Here is a 19861-nt window from a genome sequence, read left to right as displayed (position 1 = left end):
TGGGGAAAAGCTTGAACACTATTCCTATAACCCTTTTTCCTCTCCTTTAACTCAATGTAAATATACTACAGGCTGTCAGATTCCTATTGGAAAAAGAGTTTTAATGGTGAGTGCAACTTCAGGAAAAATATAGCACTGAATTCCAGACTTTAATGTCACCATCTCTTTGGAGACAAAAGTAGCAAAGGAATTGATGTTAAGCCACATTGAAACATTTAGCTTTAAAAATGGTTCAGAAATAAACAATAGTTTACTAAGAAGTTAATCTCTTTAAGCAAAATTGCCTTTTATTTGTGCAGAATGGTACGGAACTAGCATTGCATTGACTACTGGGGAGAGGGGTAAATAGAATTATTACCAAAAAAGCAGAAGGCACAGTACTCCTAAGAGAATCACAGTCTCTTTATTTTTATTTTATTTTATTTATTTATTTATTTATTTTTTGCCATGCTGCTTGGCATGCGGGATCCCAGTTCCCCGACCAGGAATTGAACCTGCAGTGGAAGTGCAGACCACTTCCACCATTGGACCACCAGAGAAATCTCTCACATTCTCTTTAAGGCTATAATTCTCTCCTGGAAACATTACGGAAACAATGCAAGAGAATACATAATTGGTTGTTGGCTGGTGTGGGAGACAATTGAAAATCCATTTGAACAAAAGTAACTTCACGGAATTGAGTGTTAGACTAGGCCTTATTCATAAGACAGTAGAATTCAGACAGATATGGGGAAAGAGAGCCTGAGATTTAATAGGTAGATAAAGAGAAAAGATAAAAAACCACGGGGAGGGCTTCCCTGGTGGTGCAGTGGTTGAGAATCTGCCTGCCAATGCAGGGCACATGGGTTCGAGCCCTGGTCTGGGAAGATCCCACATGCCGCGGAGCAACTAGGCCCGTGAGCCACAACTACTGAGCCTGCGCGTCTGGAGCCTGTGCCCCAAAACGAGAGAGGCCGCGACAGTGAGAGGCCCGCGCACCGCGATGAAGAGTGGCCCCCACTCGCCGCAACTAGAGAAAGCCCTCGCACAGAAATGAAGACCCAACACAGCCATAAATAAATAAATTAATTAATTAATTTAAAAAAAAACAAACCATGGGGAAATGACTTTAACATTCTAAGTCTCAGTTTCTTCACCTGTAAAATAAATAGAGATAATAATATAATGCAGGGATGTAACATATTAGTCAGGATAGGCAAGACAGAAATTCCTAGGCAATTTCCCAAAAGAAATAAAACTTTTATTTACTAAAAGACTTGTAAAAAATCTTCACAGCATCTTTATTCATAATATTATCCAAAGCCTGGAAACAGCCCAGGTATCCATCAATAGGAGAATAGAAAACAGTCTGAGTGATAGTCACACGATGAAACACTGCTCATTAATAAAGAAGAACAGGTGATCGATACACCAATGTGATGGAGGAATCCCAGAAACACTGTGCTTAATGAAAAAAGCCACAAGCAAATTATTTCATTATGTGAAGTTCCACAACAGAGAAAACTAATCTATGACCCCAAAAATCAGAATAGTGGTTGCCTCAGATGGAAGGGGCAGACATGACTGGGAGGACATGAAGGAACTTTACAAGGTGACAGTAATGTTATATATCTTGTTAGTAATGTTCTATGAAATAAAAAATACATGTGTACGTAGTTTTTATTGGGTTGGCCAAAAGGTTCGTTTGGTTTTTTCTATAAGGTGGCTCAAGTAGCACTTAGTTGCCTTTAACTTCATTTGAAACAATTTTGTTAGATTGTATGTGACAGCTGTCATATCAGTGTGCATTTAAAAAAATGGTGACTTCCCTGGTGGTGCACGCAGTGGTTAAAAATGCGCCTGCCAATGCAGGGGACCTGGGTTTGATCCCTGGTCCGGGAAGATCCCACATGCCGCAGAGCAACTAAGCCCATATGCCACAACTACCGAGCCTGCGCTCTAGAGCCTGCAAGCCACAACTACTGAGCCCACGTGCCACAACTACTGAAGCCCGCGCGCCTAGGCCCGTGCTCCGCAACAAGAGAAGCCACCACAATGAGAAGCCTGCGCACCACAACAGAGTAGCCCCCACTTGCCACAACTAGAGAAAGCCCACGCAGCAACGAAGACCCAATGCAGCCAAAAATAAAAAAAATTAAAATTAAAAAAAAAATAATAAAGACTTATCAAGGGCTTCCCTGGTGGTGCAGTGGTTAAGAATCTGCCTGCCAATGCAGGGGACTCGGGTTCAAGCCCTGGTCCGGGAAGATCCCACATGCTGCGGAGCAACTAAGCCTGTGCGCCACAACTACTGAGTCTGCCCTCTAGAGCCTGTGCTCCGCAACAGGAGAAGCCACTGCAATGAGAAGCCACCTCAAGGAGAAGCCCACGCACCGCAACGAAGAGTAGCTCCCTCTCGCCACCCACGCACAGCAACGAAGACCCAATGCAGCCATAAATAAATAAATAAATAAAATAAAATAAAAAAGACATAAAAATTGTTGAATTTTTTTTTTTTTTGGAATTTGAGTCCCCATCCCATATTTAATGGAAATTAACATTTACAGGGTGCATTTACATACACTATAATACAGGAATGATGTCCCTTTGCCAGAAGATCAAATTGTACATTTCCTTGCTATTTCTTGGTTCCAACTTGATAATTTCTTAAGATTGTAAATTATATAGTACTCAGCTAAAATATTTCTTCATAAATAGTTACAAAATCTGCCAAAACACAAGGAGGAAAGTATTTTTCGTTCAAAAAAACTGACATTTGAATGTCACACAACACAAGAAACAATGCTTAGAGACATGTTATTGTTTCCAGAAGTAAAGTGGGTCAGTAACTACTAAGCTGAAGACAAAAGATCGCCCTTCCCCAGGATCACAGTGCACAAAAAGCAAAATGTCAAACGACAGTACCTCAAAGCAAAATAAAAGGTCTGAGGATGAAGCCAGCTCACTTGTAATCCTGTTAAGAACGAGAGTCCCCCTTTAGGGCCAATGCACTGGACAACATGTGCCAGCTCAGAATGCGTGTGTGCAGAATCTGCTAAGAATTCAACCAAGGATGCCGAAGGCATTCGCCAGCTGAGGCTCGTTTTTCTGGAACCATTTCTAACATTGGGATCAGGAAATCTGTGAACTGTGCAGCATCTTCATGGGGCCAGCCATACTTTTCCACAAGTACATCAAAGAGGCTCCAGGGCTTCAGCTTGGTGATGTGTCGCAGCTCTCCTCTGCGATTGAAGAATTCCCGAGAATATTTTCCAGATAGAGCAAAGTGCCTTGGGATACTGCCTAGCAGCTCTATGATGTGGGCTATGTGGTCTTCGTCTCTGGAATAGTCTTCCCCAGAATGCGGTTCAAACAAATAATATCCCGTTGCCAGCTCAAATGCCATACACGCCGTACTCCAAATGTCAGCAGGGGTACTGTAACCTGCTCCTATTAAAACCTCTATGGATCTATACTGACGCGCCTGGATGTCTTCTGTGAAGTGTTTATGCACCCAACAAGCGTTTCCCAGGTCGGCAATTTTAACTCTAATTTTATCTGCATTCCGTGGGTCCAAGGGATTCACCAACAGGTCGGCTGCCCGGGTCTTTGTTTTTGGCAAATCCCCAGTGCTGGAGGCTGAAACTGTCCTGCTTCTGTCATGGGATGGACTGCTTTCCTCATGCTCGGTAAGCGGGGATCCCTCAGAAAGTGCAGAGCCACAAGCCACAGGTTCTAAGGGCCCAGAGAACAAGGATGTGGAAAACTCTGGAAACTGGGACTCAGAAATTTTATGTCGTCCATTTGGCAATTCACCATTGAATTGTTTGTAGGAGCTGCTATATGTGTAATCACTCTCTGCATTCGGCTCATCGAGGTTATATTCCTCGGGGTTTGGGCAATCTTCCTCATCATCGTCTTCATCATCCAGCTGCTGTTCCAGTAAGAAGGGGCCATTCTCAATATGGCCATTGGTTTTGGGTGATTCTATCCAAGTAGGGTCTACGTTTGCGAGTTCCTGTTCAACATCGTCTTCATCTTTCTCAGTGTTTTCTTTCTCAGTGTCTTCTTTCTCCTCCTGGTCCTCAGCTTCACCGTTGTTATTCGCAGTCTCACCCTCGGCTGCCTCCTCTAATCCTGCTGTTTTTAGTTTCACCTCTGGGTGGTATTCATCATCTTGCTCATTGGAAGGTACAGCTGATGTGACGTTTTCTTCTATTATTTTCCTTTCAGCTTCTCGCTCCAATTCTTCTATTTCCTGCAGGCGCTTTTCCAATAACTCAGCCTGCCTTTTCTGCTTCTTTTTCAGTTTTTTCTTTTTGTTTTTAGATATTTTTCCTATAGGTTTTTGCTGTGGAGCAGTACTCACTGCAGACCCCGAAGGAGGAGGAGCGCCCGCTTTCTGCCACTCAGTGGCCTCGGCTGCCATCCTTCTCACATATGCATCGTCCACGCACATCAAGATGTTTTCCGGCTTTATGTCAGTATGAATGATCTTGCACTTACTGTGTAGATAATCTAACCCCTGAAGGACCTGTCGAATAATGCTCTTCACACAACGTACTGGGAGGCCTTGGTAGTTGGATTTTATGATCCACTTGAGGAGATGGTGGCCAAGCACTTCGAAGACCATGCAGACATGTATTCCATTCATGCCTGAAATTTTGAAGTCATCGATTAGCTGTACCACCATGTCTTTATTTGGGTCAGTGGGATCACTTTCTCGAACACATTTGAGCAATTTTATTTCATCCAAGGCTGTCTCTGTATAATGCTGGGCACTTTTTACAACTTTCATTGCAACAAATCCTTTTCCCTGCATATCCCAGCACAGCCAGACAGTAGAGAAGTGTCCCCATCCTAGCTTCCTAATAACATGATACCGGCCATTGAAGAGGTCTCCAATTTTCACTGGATGATAGCCACCTTTGCAGTAGTCTGCGGGGTCCTCCTGCTCCTCATCGTCTGACCCCAGGATCTCCTCCTCTGGCTCCGGGGGCGCAGGGTCTGCCAGAGGCGGTGGCGGTGGAGGGGGCGGGGGTGGAGGAACCAAGGGAGCTTTCTGTTGAGGCTCCGGCCTTTCTGAAGAGGACGACTTCTCAGAGTTAACTGACATCAGCAGCTCAATCTTCTGCTTGATTTTTTTTCGGATGTTTCTCCCTTTTCGGCCTCCACTTTCGGGCCTGAATGGCCAGCACTGAGGAAAGAAGACACACATTAACGGTCTGGGAGGCCGGCGCGGGGCCGCGTGGCCAAAATTGTTGAATTTTTGTGTAGCCATTTTAATATTGAAGGTGGAAGCAAAAAAGCAACATTTTTGGCATATTATGCTTTGTTATTTCAAGAAAGGTAAAAACGCAACTGAAACGAGAAAAAAAGATTTGTGCAGTGTATGGAGAAGGTGCTGTGACTGATCGAATGTGTCAAAAGTGGTTTGCGAAGTTTCGGGCTGGAGATATCTCGCTGGACGGTGCTTCACGGTCAGGTAGACCAGTTGAAGTTGATAGTGATCAAATCAAGACGTTAATTGAGAACAATGAATGTTATACCACACAGGAGATAGCCGAAATACTCAAAATATCCAAATCAAGCATTGAAAATCATTTGTACCAGCTTGGTTATGTTAATCACTTTGATGTTTGGGTTCCACGTAAGTTAAGCAAAAAAAAATCTTCTTGACCGTATTTCTGCATGCAATTCTCTACTAAAACGTAATGAAAACATTCCATTTTTAAAACAAATTGTGGCAGGCGATGAAAAGTGGATACTATACAATAATGTGGAACGGAAGAGATCGTGGGGCAAGCGAAATGAACCACCACCAACCACACCAAAGGCTGGTCTTCATCCAAAGAAGGTGATGTTGTGTATATGGTGGGATTGGAGGGAGTCCTCTATTATGAGCTCCTTCCGGAAAACCAAACAATTAATTCCAACAAGTACTGCTCCCAGTTAGACCAACTGAAAGCAGCACTCGACGAAGAGCATCCAGTATAAGTCGACAGAAAATGCATAATCTTCCATCAGGATAACGCAAGCCCGCATGTTTCTTTGATGGTCAGGCAAAAACTGTTACAGCTTGGCTGAGAAGTTCTGATTCGTCCGCTGTATTTACCAGACATTGCACGTTCAGATTTCCATTTATTTCAGTCTTTACAAAGTTCTCTTAATGGAAAAAATTTCAATTCCCTGGAAGACTGTAAAAGGCACCTGGACCAGTTCTTTGCTCAAAAAGATAAAAAGTTTTGGGAAGATGGAATTATGAAGTTGCCTGGAAAATGGCAGAAGGTAGTGGAACAAAAGGGTGAATTCTGTTGTTCAATAAAGTCCTTGGTGAAAACGAAAAATGTGTCTTTTATTTTTACTTAAAATCCGAAGGCATTTTCGGCTAACCCAATAAAACGGAGAAGGCATCATTAATATTTATACATGTTAGTGTACGTACACTTTGCTTCAATGGGAAAAAAACAGATATGGAATTCTAGTTAGTAATAAGCATGTTGAAGTATTTAGGGGGAAGTTACTGATGTCTGCAGTTTATTTTTAAATGCATCAATAAAATAAGATGAATTGATGAACAGATACAGGAGTGATTAGATAAATACATGGTAAGGTGAGCACAATAATGTTAATGGTAGAATCTAGGTTATGGATAAATGGATATTAATGTAGAATTCCTTCAACTTTATTCTAAATCTGACATTTTAGTAAGAAAATAATGCCATTTGCAGCAACATGGATGGACCTAGAGATTATTACACTAAATGAAGTAAGTCAGAGAAAGACAAATATCATAGGATATCACTTATATGCAGAATCTAAGATACGATACAAGTGAATTTATTCACAAAACAAAAACAGACTCACAGACATAGAAAACAAACTTCTGGTTACCAAAGGGGAAAGGGGGGAGGGATAAATTAAGAGTTTGGGATGAACAGATACACACTACTATATATGAAGTAGATAAATAACAAGGACCTACTGTATAGCACAGGGAACTATAGTCAATATCTTGTAATAAAGTATATGGAAACAAATCTGAAAAGCACATATATATATATATATATATATGTAAAATATACATATAGATATATGTACACATATATATCTGAATCACTTTGCTGTACACCTGAAATTAACACAATATTGTAAATCAACTATACTTCAATTAGACAAATAAAAAGAAAGAGAATATTGGGAGAAGAAGAGTGAAGACACCAATGTCTTAGGCACCTCATACGCAATTTTATGACTTTTTAGGTAAAATGTTGTCCTGGTAGAGCCCCCAGCACCGTTCATTAATAATCCACTGAGTGCCTTCCAGGCGCTGGGGCTTCAGTCTGGTGTGTAGAACATCAAATTATAGCACAGATGGGCCAGGACTCCCAGCTGGGAGTGGTTTCCTGGCAGGCAGGTCAATGGTTACAACAAAGCGTCACAGTTTCTCCGAGGGAGGCGTGGACAGTCTGCTATGGTAACAAAGAGGACAGCATTGTCACCAAACAAGTGACCTGTGCTTTGGGGCTGAGGTTTGAAGAATAAAGAACAATGAAACTGGATGGGGAAGTGGGCAGGAGGTGATTAGGAAAGAAAAGTCATTCCAGCGGCGGCACGCATCAGGTTACCTGTAAAGAAAAAAATGAATGTGGCTGGAACATAGGAAGATTTGGGACGAGTGCTAAAGGGATGGAGGGTCATGAATGACCGTAACGTTAAGGACACACACACAGGCAATGACGTTTCACTTCAGGAGGACGTAGGCTGGTAAACTTTGGGAAAGACCACGTGTAAATGACCTTTAGCTTGAAGGTTGCCAGTTATTCAGTACGGCAAGTAGATGACCTCTGTCTGTGATAAACAGATAAGTAAATTCTTATATGTGGGAAGAGAAGGTTTTTTGTGGGTTTTTTTTTCCTTTTTAAAAATTATTTATTTTTATTTTTTAATTGAAGTATAGTTGATTAACAATGTTGTGTTAGTTTCAGGTGTACAGCAAAGTGATTCAGTTATACATACACATGTATCTATTCCTTTTTAGATTCTTTTCCCATATAGGTTATTACACAATATTGAGTAGAGTTCCCCGTGCTATACAGAGTAGATTTTTTAAAAGCAAAATATGCTTCCCACATGTGAACTTTATTTTCATGAATTTCAGAGGAGTGGGTTGGTTGTACCACAGGCGTAAGATATCAGTTCAATGCACGTGTGACGATTCATAGATAGAAAACCATTGCTTCAAAGAAGAGAAATACTAATGAACTGAAGTCTCATTTTTGAAGTCTTACAGATCCAAATCCCCCATTGGAAGAAGAGATATTTGTTGCATTGCCTTTCTGTCAGATTTGCAGACTTGAGCAACTGGATGTTTTATTTGAAGAAACATTCTGGTAATGCATAGATGATCAATTTAAAATAAATCAGAAACAAAGAGAAATCACTTAACACTAAGATTATAGGGAATTTTTTTCCTCAATCCATTCTAGTTATGAACTTCAAGGTTCATAATGAGACAAGCTATGAAATCATGTTTGATTTTTGTTTTGTTTTTGTTGGCTTGGGTACTACAGAAGCACTAACTACCAGTAAATAGGCTTCCATTTCATAGAATGCCCCATAAACTAGAGTTTACTGTATTTGGAAAACATGAATAAAATCACCACAAGCAAGTTTTATGTTGTAGAATTTAAGTATCTTCTTAATGTTTCTGAGAAAGAATGAAGCACTTTATATATGGCTGCAGCCCCCCCAACTGCAATGCCTTCACCTCTTTAATGCAAGAACAGAAAACATTCTGAAAAATATATGAGCAGATATGATTTTCTGTATATTTATGAGGAAATTTCTCAGTCCATCAAGATCTTTTCCCTAGGAGAATCTCCTGGCAGGGACAGTCGGTGTCTGTGGCTTTTGCCTTTTGAGAAGCCAGCCTGGTATTGTAAATGGACACTTATTTTCTGAGAAAACTTCCAGAAGGAAGTTTCAACCACTCCCCTTTGTGGATGTGCAGTGGGTTTTCATCCTGTAAGTTCCTCGCCCGTGACCCTGCCACCCTATGCTCCTTCCCCCACTCATCCGCTCAACTCTAAACGTAACCTCACCAGGGCAAATGGGTTTGATTGGTGTCTCTCCCCAAATACCCTTCCCTTCTCTTCTGTGAGGCTTTGTCACCTCTTTATCACTGCCATTTCATGCGTGAAATTCTACCATGAAAGTGACCATAAGGTGACGCCTGGTAATTTCCCTTTCCCTCTACTCCATCTACATAGGTACAAACCTCCATTTTGAAGCCAAATCCCAAATGAAGATACCAAGAAAGCCCAGGTGTGGGGCACCGTCATACCCTTGATACCATTCTATTTGCCACCATCTGAAAATCTCAAAAAAATGCAATATTCATCCTAAAATGTGGAATTGAGAACTTGAACACCAATATCCATATGAGATATCAACACTGAAATGTCTACGTAAACTGGGACTTCCCTGTTGGTCCAGTGGTTAAGCCTCTGTGCTTCCACTGCAGCGGGCACAGGTTTGATCCCTGGTTGGGGAACTAAGATCCCACATTCCGTGCAGCACAGACACACACACACACACACACACACACACACACACACAAAATGTCTACCTAAAAATTGCAAGAGAGACCTGGATTATCTTATCAGGTCAGAAAGTAAGAGAGTGGGGAAGAAAAAAAAAAGCATTGGTGCATGTCAAAAGGTCACAGGAACCAACTAGAAAGAGCTCCCAGTGATCAAACTAGAAACAGTTTGAGAAACAAAACAGATACTGATAGTATTTGATTATAACTGACAGTATAAAGTAAACATTCATGAGTCCATACCGACATAGATAAATGAAGAAGAATAAATGATTGAATAAATAAATGAAGAAGAAAGGAAAACTCTTCCCTACAGAAGAATTCCAAGGAAGGAATGAGGGAGATAGAAAACCATCATTAGAACACCAGAATAATAATTACTGCAAGCAAAATCCCCTGATGAATGCTAAAATGAGTGAGCAGGGTATTTGCACAGTTTTAAAGTATCTCCCTCACAGATAAGTATTAATTACAAAGGGAAAAATACTACCTTTCCTGTGGAGTAACATGGAAGATAACACATCACCACGTGGTCACCTAGGTTACTTACTTAGTAATAAGACTTGTCGATATCATGTAGCCCTAATATGGTGCACATACTAAGCAGATCACAATCACGGCACATCACCTTTGTGACATATTTCCCCCAAACCTGTAACCTCAATCTAATCATGAAGAAAATCAGACAAACCCAAATTCAACAACATTCTGTACATAACTGACCATTATTCTTTAGAAGTGCCAAGTGTATGAAAGGAAGACAAGGCAAGACTGAGAACTGTCACAGATTGGAGGGGATCATGGAGACAGAACAACTAAATGAAATGTAAAGTCCTGGATTAGAATAAAAACATTAGTGGAAAAGCTGATTAAAGAGAACAAAGTCCCTAGTTTAGTTAATAATATACCAAATTTAATTTCCTAGTCTTGACAATTATACCATGACTATGGGAGACATTGAACAGGGGAAGCTGGGTGAAGGATACACAGGAATTCAGCCCTATCTTTGAAATTTTTCTGTAAATTTAAAATTATTTGAAAATAAAAAGGTTTTAAAAAATTAAAGCTCTTCCTGTTTCTAAGATCCATATAACATGGGTGGGTCATACTGAGCTTAAAATTAGCCACATCAGCTAGGTGTTTGTCAAATGAACTAAGATCTGATTCTATATTTCAGCAATTGATTTTTGTTAACTTAAGTGCAAAAGCTTTAATTAATCCTTATTTTTTAAAAAATCACGATTGGTTTAGTTCACCATTTTACTAAATGAGCTCTTTTAAAATTTAATCATTCAATACATTTATTATTACTACTAAGATATAAAATTATGGAAATTTCAAATTACACAACTGAATTTTTATACCATAAATATCATAAGTAAATGTATATTATTTGTCATAATATATTATTTATATTACAAGTATATTATAAGTGTCACATTCAGAACCTAAATGCAGTGCTTTGGGCTGCTTTTAGAAGACAGCACAAATGCTTACCTAGTAGCCACTGCATTTATGAAGTACTTTGTGACTTACGGTGTTTTCACGTGTATTGTGTCACTTGATATTCACAACTGCAAGCAAACTGCTGAGTCGCACGTCTAAAACACAGAACTCTGATGTCGTGAGAGAAGCACCATGAAATGTGTGCTGCAGGATGATTCATTTAACAACTGCTGATTTGATGTTGCGATGCCCCGACCCAACCCCCCACCGCCAGGTACATACGTCCTGTGTTTACCCCCCAGGAAAGCCCGAGAAGCAACATTGACATGAGGGAACTTCCTACTTCTGATTTCATACAAAAAGAGTAAACCCCCTGATGGTTAAACATCATACTACAAATTGGGAATTTGGGAAGAGCGTTAAAGTGGGATCCAAATTCCCAGTCAAAAAAAGTTGAAAAGACGAAAACTCTAATTCAAAAAGATACATGCACCCCAATGTTCACTGCAGCACTATTTAGCCAAGACATGGAAGAAACCTAAATGTCCATCGACAGATGAATAGATAAAGAAGATGTGGTACATATATACAATGGAATATCAGCCGTAAAAAAGAATGAAATAATGCCATTTGCAGCAACATGGATGGACCTAGAGATTATCATACTAAGTGAAGTAAGTCAGGCAGAGAAAGACAAATATCATATGATATCACTACACATGGAATCTAAAAAAATGATACAGGGCTTCCCTGGTGGTGCAGTGGTTAAGAATCTGCCTGCCAATGCAGGGGACACAGGCTTGAGCCCTGGTCCGAGAAGATCCCACATGCCACAGAGCAAATAAGCCCATGCGCCACAACTACTGAGCCCGCATGCCACAACTACTGAAGCCCGTGTACCTAGAGCCTGTGCTCTGCAACGAGAGGCCACCGCAACGAGAAGCCCGCGCACCGCAACGAAGAGTAGCCCCCACTCACCACAACTAGAGAATGCCCGCGCGCAGCAGCGAAGACCCAACGCAGCCAAAAATAAATAAAATAAATTTATTTTAAAAAATGATACAAAGGAACTTATTTACAAAACAGGAATAGACTCACAGATACAGAAAACAAACCTATGGTTACCAAAGGGGAAGACAGGCAGAGGGGTAAATTAGGAGTTTGGAATTAATATATACATACTACTATACATAAAGTAGATAAACAGCAAGGACCTACTGTATAGCACAGGGAACTATAGTCAATATCTTGTAATAATCTATAATACATAATAATAACCTATACACATATATAAGTATAATTGAATCACTTTGCTGTACACCCAGAACACTGTAAATCGACTCCACTTCAATAAAGTGAAAAGAATCCCCTGCACAGTGTTGCTGACAGGCAGTCACTTCTGTCAGAACCTCTCCTCTCAGGGAGGGCTCTCTGCCCCATGAGGGAGTCCAGGCCATTTTTAACACGTCCAGCCACTGACCCCAAGTGCGACTTCCCATCAGTGTTACCCATTGCTTTTTATTTCCTTTCTGGAGTACTACGGTGTGTTAAATTCCTACTCCATGTTCAGCTTTTAAAGAGATGAAGACAGCTAAGGAGACAAATTACAGAGTGAAAAGGAATCCTGTGGAATGGGAGAAACATATGTGCAAACCATCTATCTGACAAGGGGTTAAAATTCAAAATATTTGAGATCTCTTACAATCCAATAGCCGAAAAATGACCCGATTAATAAATGGACAAAGGACTTGGATGGGTATTTCTCCAAAGAAGACATGCAAGTGAATACCAGGCACGTGAAAAGGTGTCAGCATCACTAATCACCAGGGAAATGCAGATCAAAACCACAGTGAGAAATCATTCCCATCTGTTACATTAACTATTACCGAAAAACCAAAAGATAAGTTTTTTTAAAATTAATTAATTAGTTAATTTTTGGCTGCATTGGGTCTTTGTTGTTGCGTGCGGGCTTTCTCTACTTGCGGCGAGCGGGGGCGACTCTTTGTTGCGGTGTGCAGGCTTCTCATTGATTGCGGTGGCTTCTCTTGTTGCAGAGCACAGGCTCTAGGCACGCAGGCTTCAGTAGTTGTGGCACATGGGCTCAGTAATTGTGGCTTGCGGGCCCTAGAGCACAGGATCAGTAGTTGTGGCATACCGGCTTAGTTGCTCTGTGGAATGTGGGATCTTCCCAGACCAGGGATCGAAGCTGTGTCCCTGCATTGGTAGGCAGATTCTTAACCACTGTGCCACCAGGGAAGTCCCCAAAAGATGAGTATTGACAAGGATATGGAGAAACTGGAATGCTTATACACTGTTGGTGGGAATGTAGAATGGTGCAGTCAATATGGAAAACAGTATAGGGTTTCCTCAAAAAATTAAAAATAGAACCACCATACGATCCAGCAATCTCACTTCTGGGTACATATCCTAAAGAATTGAAATCAGGATCTCAAAGAGATATCTGGACCCCCATGTTCACTGCCGCATTACTCACAATAGCCAAGATATGGAAACAACCCAAACGTCCATCAACAGATGAATGGACAAAGACAATGTGGTATGTACACACAATGGAATATTATTCAGCCTTCAAAAAGAAAGAAATCCTGCCATTACAACATGGATGAACCTAGAGGGCATTATACTCAGTGAAATAATCCAGTCACAGAGGACAGATACTACATGATTCCACTTGTATGAGAAATCTAAAATAATCAAACAGAGAAGCAGAGAATAGAAGGGTGGTTTCCGGGGGCTGGAGAGAGGGGAGATGGGGAGTTGTTTTTCAGTGGGTATAAAGACTGAATTATGCAAAATAGACAAGTTCTAGAGGTGTGTTGTACAACACAGTACCTATAGTTAGCAATGCAATGTTGAGCACTTTAAAATATGTTAAGAGAATAGAGCTCATGTCAAATGTTCTCAAAAAAGAAAAAAAAAACAAAGAACACAAGGAAATGCTTGGAAGTGATGGATACGTGTGGTCCCTTGCATGAGTGTGTGCCTACATCCAAACTCATCAATATGCATACGTTAAACGTGTGCAATTTTTGTGTACCAATTATACTTCAATAAGCCTTTAAAAATTGCAAATAACCACGTTTGATTAAAGGGGTGTTATGTAAAAATTTGCTTGAAAACCACTTTTGTAAAAGACTGTAAAAATAGTGAGGCAGAATTGGACCAAGTGCAAAGTGTAGAAACACGTCACAGATGAGTTTCATTCAAATTGAAATTGATTTGTTGAATCAAGATTCTCCATTTTTCTAACAATACTAGTAGATAAAATCCACTTCTCTACATTTTACTCACATTTACATCAGTAGGAACTTTTCCCTACAGCTATAATGTATTTGAATTTTAACAATATTTGGAGAGAACATGGGCTTAACTAAAAATCCCTGATGTGCTATGTAACTAAAAGTTCACTCTTCGGCAAATGACTTCACCTGACTTTCAGTTTGTCTCTCTATATCATGCAGGCAATAATAATTATTCTACCTAAATACACGTCACCTCATTTTTTCATAAACTTGCATGGTACCTGGCCCAAAACACACAAATGTACTCGCCCTCCGACCATCCCTTTACGACAGTGGGTCTTTACATTTCTGTGGTCTTAGATTCCTTTCAGAATTTCACTGAAGGTGATGGACTTCCCACCTGAAAACGCACATATGCACATGCAAAAAATGTGCATGTTATTTTAGAGAGCTCATGGGCCAACATAAATCTATGCTGGGAAACCCTACTCTGTGTGTGCGTGTGTGTGTGTGTGTGTGTGTGTGTGTGTGTGCAAGAGTGCTACAGTGTACTTGTTTGCCATGATTTGTCCTTAGTGAATCCATTCTGTTCTTCATCCATCATCATATTCTCTTAAAGTGTTCACAATTTCTTAAGTAACCTGTTCCCAAATCATCTATATTTTAGGACCTACCTTCCCCTTTTAAGAATAATTACTCTACTATATATAAAATATATAATCAACAAGGACCTACTGTATAGCACAGGGAACTCTACTCAGCATTCTGTGATAATCTATATGGGAAAAGAATCTGAAAAAGAATGGATACATGTATATGTATAACTGAATCACTTTGCTGTACACCTGAAGCTAACACAACATTGTAAATCAACTACACTCCAATACAAAATTAAAATTCAATAAAAAAAAAAAGAAAAAGAAAGAAAGAAAAAGAACAATCAGCACACCACACGTCCTATGCCTTAGCCCCTCTCCTTTCCCCCGGTGGCTCTCAGCTCACGCTTGGAGGTTCTATGTGTTCTGTCACGATCCCTCCTAGCAAGGTGGCAGTGATGATTCAAACTCATTTAAGGCAACCAGGTGCTTTCCTACTGGCCCCTCATTCATATGTGATCCCTAATTGTTTAGTCTACCTTCTCAGCTGGAAGCTTTAACACAGATGGAAAAGCAGCACCAGTGTTGAGAAGTTCTGTTGGGTGTCATTTGTTAACATTACAGAGTCTCAACCACATTTCTTTTAATCCAAGGGTTGCCAAATTTCCCACCGTGTTGCCTTTACTGAGTTCACAAGTCTCCCTCAGGTCCAGGGGTTGGGGAGGTGTGGGTGGGACAGAGCGAGAGCAGGCTGGGGGTGAGGGTTTTGCTGGCCTCCTCATATTACAGTTTCTTGTGACCCTTTGATAGTCCTTGGAGGCCATCTTGCAGCTATGTGATTTCATTGGCAAAAAAAACTCAGAAAGAGACTGTTAATACAACCCACCCCAATATTTAGCTTTACACATACAGAGTCTAAATCCCCCACAGCCAGCATCGCGTGGCCACAAACAACATCTCATAAACTGTGAAACCCCGTTTTCCCGGCTTTAAGGTTTGAAGATCCCCCTTGAGATAAACTGTTGGCCTCCCAGAGTACCTCACACATGTTTATTCAGCCAACGGGGCCCCTAATGCCAGCCTTACCCTCCTGCTCTGTGTCCCCTCCCCAGCCTTCTCTGTCACAAACGCTCAGGTGAGCTCACCCTGGACCTGCTCACCCGCCCAACCAGGCAGCTGGGGCTTCCGGGCCAAAGGGCTACCATGGGAGGCCCCCGGGGCCCCTGAATCTGGGCAGGGGCTGCTCAGCCTAACTCCCTGACCAAACTAGGCTGGAGGCCTCCTTCCAGCCTGTCCCACACCTGGGCATTAGCAACGCTCCTTTGGGGGACTTCCCTGGTGGTCCAGTGGTTAAGACTCTGCCCTTCCACTGCAGGGGGCGTGGGTTCGATCCCTGATCAGGGAACTGAGAGCCCACATGCTGCGAGGCGCGGCCAAAAACAAAACAAACAAACAAACAACAGAGAAAAACGCTCCTTTGGGACCCAGGTTACAGGTCTCCTGCATCACTTTCTGGTTCTGCCCCTCTCTTCCTGGTGAAGGCCCTCGCTCCCCGCCCCCTTTGAAGGACCGTGTGTCTCTGGCATCCCCTCTCCATCCTCAAGGCCCTCCGCCCAAAGCCTCTCCCTCTCCCTGAACTAAATAAACAAGCAAACACAAAGTCCAGCCTCCCTGCACAGCCGTTCACGCAGGTGAATGTCTAGAAGGGCCATCTACCCACGACTTTACAACTCACCTATCTCTGGACCCCGACACAGACTCAGGACCCTCAGGCTTCCCCGGAGGTCTGAGCAGGATTTGTGGCTCTGTCCCTTAGGGGCTAAGCCCTGCCTTTCCCAGCCCCACTGAAATGTGATATGTCAAGTGCGGTCACTGGAAGGTCCAGCTCAGCCCAAATTCTAGGTCAGCCCTGGAGGCCAAGAAAAGCAGGGAGGACCTTTGGAGCTTCAGTCCCACCGGAAAATAAAATAGCAAGTTGATGTCACTGCTTTTTGGAGGATTCTGACCCACGATGGCCTTGATGACCCCTGGGTGCCCCTAGAAGCCACTCATCTCCTTAAACCACACGATGGGACGTGTGCCCTGCTTTTCTGATTCTAGGGAAGCCTCTGCACCCACTCCTTCTCGCCCCTCACCCAGAGCAGAATCCAGGACATGGGCCTGGGGCTCTGACACCCTCTCAACTCTCGTTTGCCCCCTCCCGGGGGTACCGAACCTGTGTCCTCAGGCTCCCAGAGACAAGGACTCAGAGCCAAGGCCACGGTAGCCCTGCCGGCCTTTCCCAGCCCCACTCCTCATGCAGGGGGATACGCCCACATCTCACTGCCCACTCTGGCATTTACTCTAGAAGAAGGCTCCCCAATTCCCGCCTCTCCCGCAGTTCCACAACAAGGAAAGATGCACAGGCCTTGATCCGAAAAAGACGCCCCAGTGAGACCCCAGGTGCCTCTTGGAAGAGCCCTCTCGGGCTTCCCCATCTTGCTGGATCTTACTCTGAGTGACAGCAAACCATTCCAGGAGGGTGGGCTGGTGTGTGATGGAGGCAGGTACTTTAGGAGGATTGTGGTTAATTATGTGTCTGTGAGGCTTGCCTCCTCCAATCCCGCCGGCCACAGCTGCCCCTCCACTCCAATTTTCTCTACTTGTCATAGGACAGGTCTCTGGGGAACACCCAGATGGCTAAAGACGGGAGGCAGCTCTGCTCTACCTGGGCCTAGAATGCAGTAGTTGCTTAGTTAATGCTTGTGGAGAGTTGTGCGTGCAATGATTAGAAATCCATACTTTAAAAACTGTTCTGGGGATCAGAAATTCCAAGTGCTTTGTTAGTTCAAAATTCCCACTATTCTAGGAAATAAAAGGAAAATAAAAGGGGAAAAAATGGTCAAGAGGCATGGATAATCACCACTTGTTTTCTGTTTCGTATTCTCGCTTGCAGCCAGAGAATTCAGCCTGTTCTTCGCCCTCTTCCTTCTCCCTACTTTCTCCTGTAGCTGCTTTCCCAAGCTGGGGTAAGATGGAATTCATTTAAACGAAGGTGCTAACGGGTGGTTAACTGATACAAGACCCTTTCTGGAAAACTACTGCATCTCCTTGTGACTTTTATGCCTTACATCCAAGGAGGGACTAATGTCCATTTTAGTCACTGATGCAGAGCCTTGCCCTTTGTTTTCCACTCCCAAGAGTAGAAAGTCTTGATGGCAGAAGAGATCTAAAGAAGAGCTATGGGCCTGAGCCATGGAGTCGGTTGGACTCCCTTAAATTGAACCTCATATGTTACTTGTAAGGTGGACCGTGTTTCATGCAGTGGTGACATTCCTGCGCTCCCAATAGCTTTTCAGCAAGCCAAACATTTAAAAGGCAATTGGTCAGCGTAGGGGAAGATTGCTAAGAATATCCTGAGAATAGTTCTGAGATCAAGCCTGATTTTTTCACAGGCGAACAGAAGGGAGACAGAGAAAGGACCACACAGCTCCATGGCAGTTGGAATCTTGGATGGTGGTGACCACCGCACCTGGTGACCCCCGCCCAACCCTGCCTGCTGGTGACCCTTTCCCAGGAGGGGCGGTTTGGACCAGCCTCACCCCTGGATGCCCTGCGCCTTCCAGGCACTGTCTGAGGAAGCAGGGAAATGTCCCTCAAGCCACAAATGGCCCACATGAGCTCAGTGCCAGGGGCTGTTGGAAAGCAAGGGGGAAGAACAGAAGACACCAAACTGCCTGCCATGCTTGTGGTGTTCAAAGGCCCCCCAGAAGAAGGAAGAGAAGGAGGAACTGGGATTGTCTGCGATCTACCTGGAGAATGAGGAAATCCATCCACTCCCTCCTCAGAAACCTCCATCCATCTTCCTGGCCCCGTCAGAACTCACTGGCCACTGTTTTCCATCAGGAACCTGCTGAGCTCTAGACCTAACCTGGAGAACCAATAGCGCCACTAACAATTCAAGAGGGACCATGGCCTGATGAGTTTCTCCTTCCTGCCAGCCTGCTCTCCTTTCATGTTTTACTTGTTTTTGTTTTAATCCAGTGGTTTCAATGGTTTAGGTCAGTGGCTGTCAAACACTGGCTGTATCAGAATCACCTGGAAGGCTTGTTTCCCATGGATTTCCTGATTCCACCCCCAGAGTTTCTGATTCTGGGGTGAAGTCCAAAAATTTGCATTTCTTCCAAGTGCAAACATCTGCATAGAATTTATGCTGATGCTGTTGGTCTGGGTGCCACACTTTTAAAAACACTGCTTCAAATCATGAGAGTGCTACAGGCTGGAGAAGAAAGCAGCAGGTGGTTATTTTAAGGGGAAATATACAAATTTGAGAATGGATACGACCAGTTAGTAAAACAGCACAGCACTCACTGCTGGGACTTACTGTCATTTTTCATGCCACATGCTGGGCAGTTGACCAGAACCAACGTCTGGTTCTCCCATAAAAAGCATCCAGACAGAAAGTGAGGGCTCAGCCATGGTCTCTCTTGGCCGAGAGCAAACTTCACACCGGGCTGCCCCTGTGTGCGCTCTGCGGGCTTGGCTCCTGCAGTAAGCACCCCGACGCTCGCCTTCCCCCCAAGAGGTGACTCCCATCAGGTCAGGGCTCATACTGAGAACCAGCGGTGACTTCCCCCTTTCGACAGCTGTGAGAGCGAAGGATCAAAGAGAATCGGGAGCCTGATGCAACAGCACTGTCGCTGCCACTAGTATCCTCGGTCCTCTGAGGAAGTTCCCTGATAGGAGATGCCTGTGCTATTCACAACAGAGACAGTGACGTGGCAGGACCAAAGGGCAAGACAAAATGCGGGCTGTCAGGGATAAATGTGCTTCCTTTGCACTCTATTCTCACCAACAGTTTAAATATCTAAGACGAAGAACTAGAGCAACGTGAGACGGATGAGATCTTCCTCTTCAGGAAATGAGGTCCGAGTGTGATTGTATGTGTATGTTTCTGTGTGTGTGTCTGTCTGTCTGTCTGTTTGTGTGGTAAT

At 42.9% G+C, this 19861-nt stretch overlaps 1 protein-coding gene across 1 annotated transcript; it reads right to left on the bottom strand.

Annotated features, from left to right (window-relative positions):
• Positions 1 to 2713: 2713 nt before the first annotated feature.
• LOC132371332 (SRSF protein kinase 2) lies at positions 2714 to 5156 on the bottom strand. Its single transcript, XM_059932561.1, has one exon. It carries the CDS (start codon positions 5093 to 5095, stop codon positions 3035 to 3037), a length of 2061 nt encoding a protein of 686 aa, XP_059788544.1. The 5' UTR covers positions 5096 to 5156; the 3' UTR covers positions 2714 to 3034.
• Positions 5157 to 19861: the final 14705 nt, after the last annotated feature.

This window comes from Balaenoptera ricei, chromosome 9 (genome assembly GCF_028023285.1).
Source record: "Balaenoptera ricei isolate mBalRic1 chromosome 9, mBalRic1.hap2, whole genome shotgun sequence".
Taxonomy (NCBI): domain Eukaryota; kingdom Metazoa; phylum Chordata; class Mammalia; order Artiodactyla; family Balaenopteridae; genus Balaenoptera; species Balaenoptera ricei.
The sequence above is the reverse complement of the archived record's forward strand: the minus strand, read 5'-3'. Positions and strand labels throughout refer to the sequence as shown.

Coding starts and splice junctions, on each gene's coding strand:
- LOC132371332 (XM_059932561.1), bottom strand. CDS start 5,095: ATGTCAGTTAACTCTGAGAAGTCGTCCTCTTCAGAAAGGCCGGAGCCT.